The sequence below is a fragment of the Rhinolophus sinicus genome, linkage group LG13 (assembly GCF_036562045.2).
Source record: "Rhinolophus sinicus isolate RSC01 linkage group LG13, ASM3656204v1, whole genome shotgun sequence".
Classification (NCBI taxonomy): Eukaryota; Metazoa; Chordata; class Mammalia; order Chiroptera; family Rhinolophidae; genus Rhinolophus; species Rhinolophus sinicus.
The window spans coordinates 37,692,246-37,706,399 of NC_133762.1; the positions used below are offsets into that span (position 1 = coordinate 37,692,246).

The 14,154-nt window shown below is 40.9% G+C and overlaps 1 protein-coding gene and 1 pseudogene across 2 annotated transcripts in view; both read right to left on the reverse strand.

The window, feature by feature from the left end:
* Positions 1–6,903, reverse strand: part of CBFA2T2 (CBFA2/RUNX1 partner transcriptional co-repressor 2) — a 130,591-nt gene extending 123,688 nt beyond the window's left edge. For both annotated transcript variants that reach the window (XM_019733990.2, XM_019733980.2), the window contains exon 1: positions 6,711–6,903. In XM_019733990.2, coding sequence (XP_019589549.1) covers positions 6,711–6,744 — 34 coding nt within the window. In that variant the 5' untranslated portion in view covers positions 6,745–6,903. The remainder of the gene's footprint in view (positions 1–6,710) is intronic.
* Positions 6,904–13,335: 6,432 nt separating this feature from the next.
* Positions 13,336–13,875, reverse strand: LOC109436988 (2-iminobutanoate/2-iminopropanoate deaminase; annotated as a pseudogene).
* Between the last annotated feature and the right edge of the window lie 279 nt (positions 13,876–14,154).

A 14,154-nucleotide genomic window follows, 5' to 3' on the forward strand; every position in this document is an offset into this window, starting at 1 on the left:
CTAGCCAACTCCAAAGCTATAAATTCAGACAGGAGGATACCAAGCTCTGAGTTATTCTGAATTTTACTTTGATTTCTGCATTTAATTAAAGCAATGCAAAATAGAAGGGTAAAACAAAATCTTAAAGAGCTGTGAAGCAAAGACTCACTGTAGAGTCCATACACGATATTTGATGCTCCATATTTGACAGCTCCTCACAGGGCCAAGCAAAATTAGCAGGGACATTTCCTGGGCTTTTGACGTTCACTATTATCATCTACTTCACTAAGATCAGTAAACACATAAGATGCATTGTCAAAAGCCCTGAGATCCGCCTGAACAAGACCAAGACCAAGATCTAGTAGAGGGGTCTTTAAATCATATCCCAATTCCTAGGACATTTTAAAATAAGAAAAGACTAGTTAGGGAAAGAAAGTGGTTGAAGAAAGAAGGGGCATCAAGTATCATCAGGGCGCTCTGGGATCCTATGGAACACATGTCTAAAAACCTCTAGTCAAGTTAGTAACAAGAAGGAGCCATGTGATACAGAGTACAAAATAGTGGGTTTTGGGCTCAGATCTCAATGTATAACGAATGAACTCAACACCAGGATTGAACTAAGTTTAAATAGTGCATCTGCTACTGATTAACTGTATGACCTTGGGCAATTTATTTAACTTCTGAGCCTTATTTCCTCATCTGTAAAACAGAGATACTAACTCCCTCCCAAGGTTGTCCTAAAAGTTATATGAGATGACACATAAAAAGCGCCCAGCAGAAAATCTAGCAAAGATTCTTTTTTTAAAGAATTCAACTGTACTTAAAAGTCAGATTCAGTTGACATATCTGCAATGGATTCATTTCACAAGTTTAATTTATGGTGCCCCAGCCCCTATAATTTCAGATAGCCTTGAGGGCTTCAATGGGCCAGAGACAGAAACCAGAGACAGAGGCAAAAAGCTACTTAACCAGCCATAATAAAACCCAGAGACAGGCTCTGTCACATGTACATACACTAGGGCATATTGCATGTGGGGCCGGTGAGTACAGTGCTAGTGAGACCCCTTCTCTTCTTGGTATTCTTACCAAGCAGAAAAAATAACCAGGGGCAAGATTCTCCCTCATTTGCCTTCAAACTTTCAGGATTTGAAATGAATCTTTACAACTGAGTAACCACTTTCTATAATATGCGGTTCAAAACAGTCCTCTAAAACTAAGGAATGAGGGTAAAACTGACAGGCAAGAAATCTTTCTTTCCATCTCTGTCCTCCTATTTTTTTCCTTACCCTGGAAGAGGTATGAGCTTAGTGAATTAATTCACCTTGATCCTAATGCTGCATTCATTCATTGTACACGATCATTCATGGTACACGATCATTCATGGTACACGATCATTCATGGTACACGATCATTCATGGTACACGATCATTCATGGTACACGATCATTCATGGTACACGATCATTCATGGTACACGATCATTCATGGTACACGATCATTCATGGTACACGATCATTCATTGTACACGATCATTCATTGTACACGATCATTCATGGTACACGATCATTCATGGTACACGATCATTCATTGTACACGATCATTCATGGTACACGATCATTTAAACGATCCTCCCCACCGAAAACTATTCATTAAATTCAAATAACAGATTATAAAGTCTAGATTTGTACACCCTACACAACAGATTTAATACTCAAGAACAAGCTTAGTCAGTCTCTTTGCTTATTTTCAGAATCTATCAGTACACAGGAAAGCAATCTGGTTCCAAACCAGCATAAATGTATTCAAGTCAAAGATGAAGACAAAAATCATTAGTGTCCAAAACGTGATTCAATTTAGTAAGTCCCAACTCTCAAAATAAGTAGTCAACAACTTTCAAGATAACCTCAAAGGATAACTTTGTTCCTAATAGGAAAATTTATGCCCAGTTTTAAACAAGGACTCACTGAAATGTCAATTCTAAATCAATATGCAGATAGCAGTTGATTAATTAAGGTTTTGTAGCAATATTACTCTCAAAGCTTCAGCTCATTTCACTCAACTCTGCCATGGGGTATAGGTGGCGGGGGGTGTGGCGGGGTGGGAGGGTGGAGTGCATAAAACATGGGGCAACAAAGGTTCTGAACATTCTTCCCCAAAAGAAGAATCAGCCAGAAAAAGTTCTGTAGTGCAGTAAATGTTTAGATATCTATAAGCACTGTTTCCCCCCACTTTATAAATGCTGTATTTTGGTAACTTAAATGACCTTTCAAAATTAGGAACTTTCACAGTGACACAAGCATAGGAACAAGCATTCGATATTCCCATTCACTGGTAGACCAACACATGTTAAACAACAGCTACCTTAACGTTAAAAGCTCAGGCTCTGTAATCAGAAAGATCTAGATTTTAATCTTGGCTTGGTTATTTATTAGAGCTCTATGACATCTGAGTCAATTTCCTAATTTGTAAAATAAGTATTTATATCTAACTAAAAGAGTGGAGGATTAAAAGGCACAAGGTGAGTATAATACTTGGCATAGTATCTGGCCCAAAATAAACACTGAATATTAGTCATTATTATTATTAGGCAGGAATTCTCCCCATTTATAGATTAAACAAACAACTGAGTCTCAGAAGTTGAATAACTTCCCAGTAAAACTGGGCCTCAAACCCAAAGTCTGCCTCCAAATTCTGCTTTTTCCATTATGCCAAACAACTGCCTCATGAGTATCTCTGCCTTTTTAAACAGGCTACTAACTGCCATTTAACTTGTCTTGATTGTGTAGTCACAGATTATGATGCTTTTAATCTTACTCCATTGTGTTTCTTACCCAATAGTATGAGGAGAAAATTACTACATACATCAATGTGGCGTAGTAGGTAGGTAAGCACCACAGGAGAGGAGGAGACCCTGCTTCTCATTGTGAGTCGGATTATTACCTGGGGAAGCCCCGCTCCTCTCCATCTGAGTTGTTGCTTTTAAATCTGCTACGAGCTGGGCTCAGACCAGTATCTTTGTTTGAAGTATGTGCAGAACATAAGCAAGCTTTAAGTAAAAGTTAGAGGAGTTATCCTATTAACAAGGTATACAAGCTTCAATCAGTCATGGTCCCAATAAGGAAAGACAGCATACTCCCGTAAGGATAATTCATGGAGGGTTTAGTAAGGGAACCATAAAGGTGTGGGTAGGGTATAAGATAATCACAAGGGATAGTTCTAGTACCCTGGGACTAGTGAGAGCACCTCTAAGCCCCAGGAACAAAAGAAATAAAACGTTCCAAACCTAAAAGAAGCGAGTCATGTAGAAAAGAACCACCTTTAGAGGAGTAGCAATCTTCAGCCAAGGGACATAGCCAGCCAGAGGCAACACCCATAAGGGACCAGGGTAATTAAATTCCACAACCTCAGAAGGGAAGGAAACCCACTGATGTGGTCCGTGTAGGTAAGTCAGCCTCTCAGGGCAGACAACAGAGTGGGAAAGGAAAGCGAGTGGTCTAGAGGAGCAAATGGAAGGCACCTAATTCAGCCTCAGAGAAGTCTGGTGCACTTTCATATCTCTATCCTAATGGCTAAGTGCCAGATAAGGAAAATTACTGAACATGACAATTCTCAACCCTTTTGAATAGTAATGCACAGGGCCTATGTACCATAAAATATCTATAAGGGAGTTTTTCATTAGTATGTTCATTAACCATTCCACTTGGAATTGTTCAGCATTCTTTGAAGGTCCAATGACTTATATGCCTTTCCCCATGCTTGTGAACTTTCTACTTATCTTGCTACGCAAAATAAAATCACAAAAATAGTTACTATCATAACCCTCAAGGAGCTTATAGTATTTATGGGTTTATATTCTTAGATAACTAAGAAGGCAAAACGAGGTAAGTGCCACAAGAAAGGAAAGAGCTGTGGTGCTGTGAAAGTTCTGGAACAGACTTCCTTGCCATCTGGCCTCTGCCACGCTCAACTCCAGCCAGAACTCACTGTTATCCTATAAACAAGGTATATAAGCTTCAATCAGTTTCCCTGCAGGTCCAGATATGGAGAACTACTCACCAGGCTCTCAACAACCTCTGAATTTCCACTGTATCAATAAGTCTGCTCCTCCTCCTGGAAAAAGCCCCTCTCCTTCTTAAGACTGGTTCAAATTGTTACCTTCCTACCTGAACCTCATTGGACCCTCAAGAACAATTAGTTCTCCTCTGCATTCCCCAAAGCCTTTCTTTCAAGCACATAAAGCACTTTATCATTATCCGTGTACCTGTGCAGGGCCCCCACTAGACTGTGAGACCTTAAGTCAGCTTTGCATCCTCAGCCACTAATAGCACCCAAGTGTGTCTAGCACAGCGTACACATATTACCATATGCGTTATATTAATATATACATATTATCAATCATCACAATAAAACTGCAAATGAGGTTAGGAATTCTTATCATGTCAATGCTACGGATGAGGAAAATAAAGCACACAGAAAGGTTAAGGAACATGCCCAAAGGCTCAAGGCTAGCAAGGACTATACCCCAAGATTTCAAGCAAGGCACAGCTCCAGAACTGAATTTCAACAGACCTAATGGGTAGAAGAGGTCTCACTACAAGACTATGGTCGCCACCCCAGGAGGCACAGTTATTATTCACACACTGGGGTATGGAAAGACAATACTGGAACTTCTATAATATTTCTATTTGTTTTAGCTCATCCTTTTGTTAAATGTCTATTTTTGCACATTATAAAATGTACATAATACAGAGTACAGTCAACACTGTAACTGTAATTTAAAACAAACATTCACATGTGTGCCTATACTCAACCCTATTTACTGATAGAAAGAACACTAAAAACGTTTGAGGCCACTGCTCTAGACTACTTCCCCCAGGGACTCTGAGCTCCCACACTCTCTCTGCCTAGCACTTCAGTTAAAAACATTAGCCAAATGTTTAGACTATAGGTAAGCTTCTAGAGGCAAGAGTCTGCTCACAGTCATTCATCTTTGTAAGCCCTACATCAGCACAGGGCCTGGTGCTTAGCAGATGGTCAATGGTGAATCTAACTGTATCATGAAGAACCTCACTGAAAAAAGTCCTCTCAATATTTTGATGCAGCTTACTATATACTTTCAGATGAAAAGAAAATGTGTACTAAGCACTGCCTAGGACTATAGAATTGTCTGAGGAACACCAAAAATTCTTTTAAATGAACAAAAGATAGTTACATAACAGAAGCAAAAATGTACTTTGGGGCATATTTAAACTGAAAACTGCATCGAAGAGATTTGGACTTAAAAATTTAAGTTCGGCTAAAAAGTTCTTTCATTGTACAGGGATGGTGCACCTTTATCAGCCCTAAAGGTCACCTCTGTCAGCCTCTCTTTAGGTATAAGTCCAAGAGGAAGGGAACCATCAAAAGCTGTAACTGCAGACTTGACTATGAAGAGGCATCAGCTGGGGGCATCTACTTTACATTTCTTCAATCCAGCATTTAATGGGTGTGGGACAAAGGAGAGAGGCTGTGTAAAGCCTCCCTTTTAGGTGTTTCTGAAGATGGGCTTTGAGGCTACATTAGATTGCAGGATTTCTTCTGTTCCTCAGTTTCATCCTCCGCAAAAGGGGCATACATACTCAAGTACTTAAAAACTCTAAGTTGTCACCAGAATTAAATGAGAGAAAACATGCAAAATAGATTGATGTTTCCTCATTTACCATGTCTCTCCCCCCTCCCAACTAAACTCAAAGCCTGAGCGTGGTCTATCTAGTTTGTTGCTATATTCCCAGGGCCGAGAATGGTGCCTTTTACTTAATAATTTAATAAATATTAAATGAATACAATGCAAAATGCCTGTGCTCAAAAAATGTTGGCTATTATTGCTACTGTAACAAGAAACAATTAAAATTGTATTGTTTGTTAGTAAGAGACCCCACCTCTCCCCCAAGGATCTAGAAAAATGCTGGAAATGGAGGAATGGAAGTAAGAAAACCAATTGGATCATAGGACAGGACTAAAAGAAGACAAAATAAAATCTTAAATACACAACCAGAGCCCAATTTTGGGCTTTTCCAAGTGAGGTTCACCGTAAATGAGGTTTATTAGCGATTACAATGACAGTTTTCAAGCTTGTGCATGTGCCAGAGTCTGTACCAAGCATTCTACTGGCCTCACAAAAAACAAGAACGGGGCGGGGTGGGGGAGTAGAGGAGATAATCTTCACACCCCCATTTTGCAGATGGAGGAAGAGAGGCTCGGAGAGATCCAAGGTCACAGCCTGGAACTTGGGGAGCCAGGATGTGAACCCAGGCAGTCCAACTCCTGACCCTGCTGCACTCAACAGGCCCCTCAGAGAGGTCATCCTCTCTCCTCCACCATCGGCCTGTATATATACCCCTCGAAATTAGGAGTGTATAATATTTCCACAGGAGCCGGACTTAGCGGCCCAGCGCTGGGAGAACAAAACAATCCTTGTGTCCGCGGGCAAGTCGGATGGACACTAGCCGGGCCCGAGCTCCGAGGCCGCAGTCCCCACAGTTTCGCTCACACCGTGATCCCCGAGCCCTCCGAGCGACGCAGCAAGCGTCCAGCAAGGCCCGGCCCGCCGCATGACCTTGGATCCGCCGCCCTGCTTCGGGCCTCAGTTTCCCCACCCCAGCCTCCCACCGGGGGCCTCTCCCGAGCTCGCGCCCGTGGAGCCGCAGGCCTCTCACACGCCCCCCTCAGCCGCCCGCTTTCCCGCCCCGCTTACGCTGGAAGGCGGCCGCTCCAGGGACGCCCACCATCGCCAAGTGCCTCCGTCGCAAGCCTCCCGCCTCCACCCGCTGCCAGGGTCCCTCGCAGGCACCGCCGCAGGACCTGTAGTCACCAAGCTCGCCAACCCCAGCGCAGCCGCTACAGCCGCCGCTGCCGCCGCCGTTAGGCCGCGCGCCGCCCCGCCCCTCGGTTGGCCCCGCCCCGCCAGCCGGGCACGCCCCTGCCGCGCGCTCCCGCCCGCCAGACCAACGCACAAGGAAGCCCGGCCCACAGCCTAGCTCCCGTTAAATCCAGCCCCCTGACCTGCCCCGCCCCTTCCGCGGGATCCTACCTCCCTATCCCGGAGCATCCTGCTTCTCAGACCCTCCCTCCTGCGTCACGCGCGCCTGTTACGCGCAAGGCCCACTCTTAAGGCACTGGGCTTCCCGCAGAGGTGCGAGCAGCGGCCCAGGCCCCTGGACGGGGGCGGAGTCCTAGGGGGCGGGGCTTAGGGGGGAGGAGGCAACGCTTCACCTGAGTTCCACAGGTTAAGACCTGGCCGCCTTCGAGAGGGTGTCTTTGGGTAAGTCTCTTCTCCTTTTTGGTCTATCGTGTTGCAAATTTCCTTTAAAATGTCATCGTCATAATATTAATAACGCTTCACTATCATTATTGTCATTGAGCACATTATCATGTTCAGATGCTGCTTTTATATACTCCATCCAGTCAGTCTTCACAGTACGTGAAAGAGGTATTATTTTCCCTTTTCTGCACAAACTGAAAGCGCTTTCTCACCAGCCAACTTGCCCACTGGTTACTGTCATCAAAAAACAGAGATGGGATTGGAACCTAGAAACTTCTGACTTCAGACCCAGTAGTATGAGCTACTCTGAACTATTCTGCCTCCTAAAGGCTCAAAAACAAGGACAAAATTAAAACAGAGATTTAAAAACTCCAAACTCCTCTATGTACAAAGACACCATATACAAAGTTCTTTTAACTTTGCTATGTCTTTTACAAACAAAAGACTGGGATAAAATGTTTACGACATACTCAACAAAGAATCACTATTCAGAATAAAAAACTCCTACAAACCAATTTTTAAAAAGATAATTTAATTAAAATGGACAAAGAAAATGAATAGAAAAAAATCTGAATGGCTAATAAACATTTTAAAAATGCTCAACCTCTTTAATAATCAGGAAAACACCAAAAAATGAGTTACCGTGTTTCATGCGTTAGATTGACAATTCCATTTGTGGGTCTTGATCCCAAATAAATACTTGTTCATATGTATGAAAAGACACATAGGAAGATAATTTTATGTCAACTATTTATAAAAAAAAAAAAAAATCAGAATTGGCTTGAATACCCTTCATGGAGAACTTGTGAAATAAACTATAGAGAATAATACGCAACATTTGAAAAATAGGTAGATATACTATGGTAATAAAAAAAGGTTGCCAAGACATATTGTTAACTAAAAAAGCAAATTGGAGTTCCATGTAGTTATTTTTTTGCTTTACATCCAAGTTTTAGATAACTGGATAATTTTTCTCAACACCTACATACTATGTATACACTAAAATTGTACTAAATCTAAGAGCCCACATGCCAGAGCCAGAGAGGCCAGGTAAAATCATGGCTCCACACTTACCAGCTACATAGCCTTGGACATTTCACCTTTGTGATCCTCCACTACAAATAACCAATGAGTCAAAGAGGAAATCACAGGGAAATTAGTTGAGTATTTTGGATCAAATGAAAATGAAAATACAGCATATCAAAATTTGTGGGATACAGCTAAAGTAGTGTTTAGAGAGAAACTTATATACATTAAATGCTTATATTACCAAAAAAAAATTCTCAAATCAATTATCTAAACTTCTACTTTAAAAAAAAAGAAAACTAGGAGAAAAGCAAATTAATCCCAAGGCAAGCTAGGGGAAAGAAACAATAAAGATAAAAAGCAGAATTTAATTAAAGGGAGACAAGAATGAGAAAAATCAATGAAAAAAAAAGTTTCTGATTCTTTGAAAATATTAATAAAATTGATAAAACTCTATCAAGACTAACAGTGAAAAAAGAGAGAAGACACAATGTATCAATATGAAGAATGAGAGAACATTATTACAGACCCTACAGATAGTGAAAGGATAATAACTATTATGAACAATTTTATGCCCATAAATTTGGCAACTTAGATTGACCAATTTCTTAAAATATACAAACTTCTAAAGCTCACTCAAAAAGATAATCTGGCATTTCTGCCAGCGCCCCTCCCACAAAGCTGCTGGGGCTGCATCGTACTGGCTCCAAGCTCTGAGCTCCAAGTCTCAGGCTTCTGGTAAGCCAGCACCACTGTAGTCATCTTCCAGCCACCATCATGATCATCTACCTATCTACCTGGACCTCATCAGCCATGATGAAATAGATGTTCTTTGACATCTACAAGATCCTGGAGATCCCTGACCAGCTGTGCATGGAGGTGGAGGGGAAGATGGTCAGTGTAGCACAGAGGGTAACACTGATGACTCTCATTGGTGGAAATGCCTCCGCTGAAGGCCCTGAGGGTGAAGGAACAGGAAAGCACAGTAGTCACTGGTGTTGATATTATCATGAACCATAATTTGCAGGAAACCAGCTTCACAAAAGAAACAGTCTACAAGAAGTACATCAAAGATTACATGAAATTAATGAAAGAAAAGCTTGAAGAACAGAGACCAGAAAGAATAAAACCTTTTATGACAGGAGCTGCAGAACAAATCAAGCACATCCTTGCTAATTTCAAAAAACTACCAGTACTTTATTGGTGAAAACCTGAATCCAGATCGCATGGTTACTCTGCTGGACTACTCTGAGGATGGTGTGACCCCAATACAATTTTCTTTAAGGATGGTTTCGAAATGGAAAAACGTTAACAAATTTGGCAGTTTGGATCTATCACCTGTCATCATAAGTGGCTGCTGCTTTTCATCCACACACCAGGAATAAGACAATGAGACTGTTGTTCTTTCTTTATTTATTTATTTTACTTTATTTTATTTTTTTAAAGATTTTATTGGGGAAGGGGAACAGGACTTTATTGGGGAACAGTTTGTACTTACAGGACTGTTTTCAAAGTCAAGTTGTTGTCTTTTCAGTCTTAGCTGTGAAGGGCGCAGCTCAGCTCCAGGTCCAGTTGCCGTTTACTAGTTGCAGGGGGCGCAGCCCACCATCCCTTGCTGGAGTCCAACCGGCAACCTTGTGTTGAGAGGACGCGCTCCAACCGACTGAGCCATCCAGGAGCTCAGCGGCAGCTCAGCTCAAGGTGCCGTGTTCAATCTTAGTTGCAGGGGGCGGAGCCCACCATCCCTTGCGGGACTCGAGGAGTTGAACCAGCAACCTTGTGGTTGAGAGCCCACTGGCCCATGTGGGAATCAAACCGGCAGCCTTCGGAGTTAGGAGCATGGAGCTCTAACCGCCTGAGCCACCGGGCCGGCCCTCTTCATTTATTTTTGACCTTGATTTATTTGGAGCAAAGGCATTGTTTTTTAGAAAAACACGTCATGTTTACTGTCTAAAAATAAAATGTATTTAAACTAAAAAAGTTGATAATCTGAATAGTCTTATATTTATTAAAGATAATTGATTTTGGTTAAAAATATTCCAACAAAGAAACCTCCAGACTCAAAAGGCTTCAGTGGATAATTCTACCAAATATTTAAGAAGACATAATACCAATTTTACATAATCTCTTCCAGAAAATAAAAGGAAGAAACACTTCCAGCTCATTTTATGAGGCCAGAATTACCCTGATACCAAAACTATACAAAGATATGATAAGAAAACTGTAGCCTAATATTTCTCATGAAGACATGTGAAAATCCTCAACAATAAGTTAACTAATTGAATTCCACAATTTATGAAAGGGATAATACATTAGGGTCAAATTAGAATTATCCTGAGAATGCAAGACTGGTCTAAAAACTGTTTACACAGGGCTGGCCCGGGGACTCAGGCGTTGGAGCTCCGTGCTCCTGATGCCAAAGTCTGCCGGTTCGATTCCCACATGGGCCAGTGGGCTCTCAATCACAAGGTTGCCGGTTCCACTCCTCAACTCCCACAAGGGATGGTGGGCTGCACCCCCAGCAACTAACAACAGCAACTGAACCTGGAGCTGAGCTGTGCCCTCTACAACTAAGATGGAAAGGACAACAACTTGACTTGGAAAAAAGTCCTGGAAGTACACACTGTTCCCCAATAAAGTCCTGTTCCCCTTTCCCAATAAAATTTTTTTTAAAAAAGTGAAAAATTGAAGTATAATCTATATTTATATAACAAAATGCAGAAATCTCAAGCAAACAGCTCAATGAATTGTTTCAGGCTTAACACCTTGTAACCAACTACCACATATCAAGATAAAAGTTCATTTTCCATCACTCTAGAAGGCTCTGTAGTGTTCCTTTCTAGTCGATACCCCACCCAGAGGTCTCCTCTGTTCTGACTTCTATCACTATAGCTGTATCACTGCTTTTTGGTTAACAGCTTTATTGAGATACTATTCATATACCATACATTCACCCATTTAAAGTGTACAGTTCAGTGGTATATTCACAGAGCTGTGTAACCATCACCAGACTCTAACTTTGTAACATTTTCATCATCCCAGAAAGAAACCCCATGCTCATTATTAGCAGTCACTCCCCACCCGGCCCTCTCCCAGCACTTACTGCTTTTTAAAAAATCGACTATATTAAGGTCTACATTATGTTCAATGAACCACAGCAATACAAAGGGCACAATTTGATGAGCTTTGACAGTTGTATGTACCTATGAAATCACCAGCACTAATAAGACACAGGACATTTTCACCACCCCTATAAGATTCCTGTTGCTCCTTTGCAATCAATCCTTCCATCTGCACCTGGACCCAAGGAACCACTTATCTGCTTTCTGTCACTATGCATTACTTTGCATTTTCTAAAATTGCACGTAAATGGACTCATACAGCATATACGGACCTATCTGGCTTCTTTCACCCAGCATAATGATTTTGAGATTTGTCTATATTGTTGTATCTATAAGTAGGCTTACCTTCCTTTTGATTGCCAAGTAGTATTCCATTGTTTGGATATACCACATTCTACTGTTTTTGAAAATAAATCTTTTTTTGTTTGTTTCGTTATCCCCCCCCCCTTTTTTTTGTTAAAATAAAACTTTCTGGGCAGGCCTGCCTTCAAACATATAGATTTCTTAAGTTCTTTTCGATTTCAAATACAGGGATAGCAAATTAGCCTCCACATGTTCACCATCTTTTCTATTTCTTTATCATTCTGGCTTAGTTCCTGGTGGAGTGTATATGTGTGTTGTGGGTGGAGGACAGAGGCCTTCTGGGAACAGATCAGGGCCACAAAACACAAAACATCTGCCAGTATCCTTTAGCTACTTAAGACCTACAGGGTCAGGGACACTAACATTGAAGAGTCAGGGATAGGGCTGGGTGCCTTGTCATCTCAGTTGACTTCAGTTTTGCAACCACTCCATTTATCAGCCATAGAAACTGAGACTCAGAAAGACTTAAGAGACTTGCCATAAAGATTACCTGAGTCAGAAGCTTAGTCTCAGTTGACAGAGTTGAATTCTGACATTCTTTTTACAACTTTGTAAAGGAATTATAGTCTCCATAGACCTAAGGAAATTGCGTAGGGCCCTGGCTGTTTCTTGTCCAAACCAAGTAATTGTTTAACTGGTGATGTGGAGGGTAAAGATGGGTGGCAGAGAGAAATGCATGCTGCCTGCTGTCTGCCCTGGCCGTTCCCCTTTTGCTAATGAATGATAAACACAAGGCCCAGCCAGATGACAGTCGTTGAGGGGAAGCTGATTTAAGGGTGTACGGCCCTTGTTGGGTAAACAGGAGCCTGAAATGCCGATGGCACTTTAGAAAGCCTGTCTGTGCACCAGAGAGGTATTTGCATGGTTGGGACTTTTCTAATAAGCAAGGCTTTTTCTCCATAGGAGGCTGAAGAGCCCAAGAGCTTAGAGGGAGAGAAGAACAAATTGAGTTTCTTGGCCATGGCTTGTAATATTAAAATTCATGATTGTTTATGATTATGAGAGGAATGTGAGCAGACTCATGGTGAGGGAATTGTGTACTACACAAATAGATTAGGAAGAAAATGAAAACTACTCTTACTTCTTGACACTGAGAAATAAATTGCTATCACCATTTGACTGTATATCCTTCTCAAAAATTTTTTTTTTTTTTGAAAATTTGCATGTCTATTTTATTTCCGTTAGAAAAATATTAGCTAAATAAAATTTTGGTCCATTTTTTTTTCCTTTACCTCTAGCATTCAAACTTAAATCTTTAATTTTATTCAAGTAAAAGCAAAATCATATATCTCACATGAGAGCTAACTATTCACACCATTAAATTAATAGGATTTAACTGAATTAGGTGTATTCTTTATTATTTCTCAGGAATAGTAACTCATCTTACCTGCATATTATTTCCCTTTACTTTTATTTATTTAAGTAACTGTGCAATGCAAAGGTATCTCTTTTCTCACATCCAGTAATGTGAGTGTGCATAAATGTACTTTATAATATCAGTAACTGGATTCATTATCTAATCTTTAATTCATATTCAATTCCTCTTATTATGGTATTTCCATAATACTTCAAATATTTTTGTCAGTCTGATACTTTCCAACATTGATTATAAAAGTTAAGATGTTAATTTAAATACATTATTAATTTTCCAGACTAAATAACACCAGGTTCCCTTAGAGTGATGCTGTTGTCAGAGGGCCTTGGACAGCTATTGCTTCAATCTCAACGCTGCCTCCTTTAGGCAAAGCAGCAACCTGGTAAGCAGCTTTTGCAGGAAAATTACTCTTGAAATACTGTTTGTAGATTTCATTGACAGTACCGAAGTCATTTATGTCAGCCAGCAAAACAGTTTTTTTACCACATTAGTGAAGTCACAGCCTGCAGCTTTCAGAATTTCACCCATGTTTTTAAGAGCTTGTTTAGCTTCCTCTGTTACCCCTCCTGGCACAAGTTGTCCACTTGAAGCGTCCATGCCTACCTGGCCTGAAATGTAAATGGTCCGTCCTGTCGACTAGCACAGCTTGACTGTAGGGACCAATGGCCCCTGGGGCTTTCGTGGTGCTGATCACCTTTCTGATCAAGGATGACGTAGTTCATCTTTTTCCTTTGAGGCCTCTTGGAGAGAACTATCCAGTACACTGCCCCTGCTCGCGACTACTGGACTATCCTCAAATTTTTTTATTCATGGGTATTTACGTTATTGAGATCACACTGATAATACATTTCTGCATCCTGCCTTTTTTCTTTTTTCACTATTATATACATCAGCATTTTTCTATGTCACTAAAAATTATTCATAAACATCACTTTAATGGATATGATATAGTCTACTTTTGGTAGAATCCAATATGAATCGTCATTAGAGT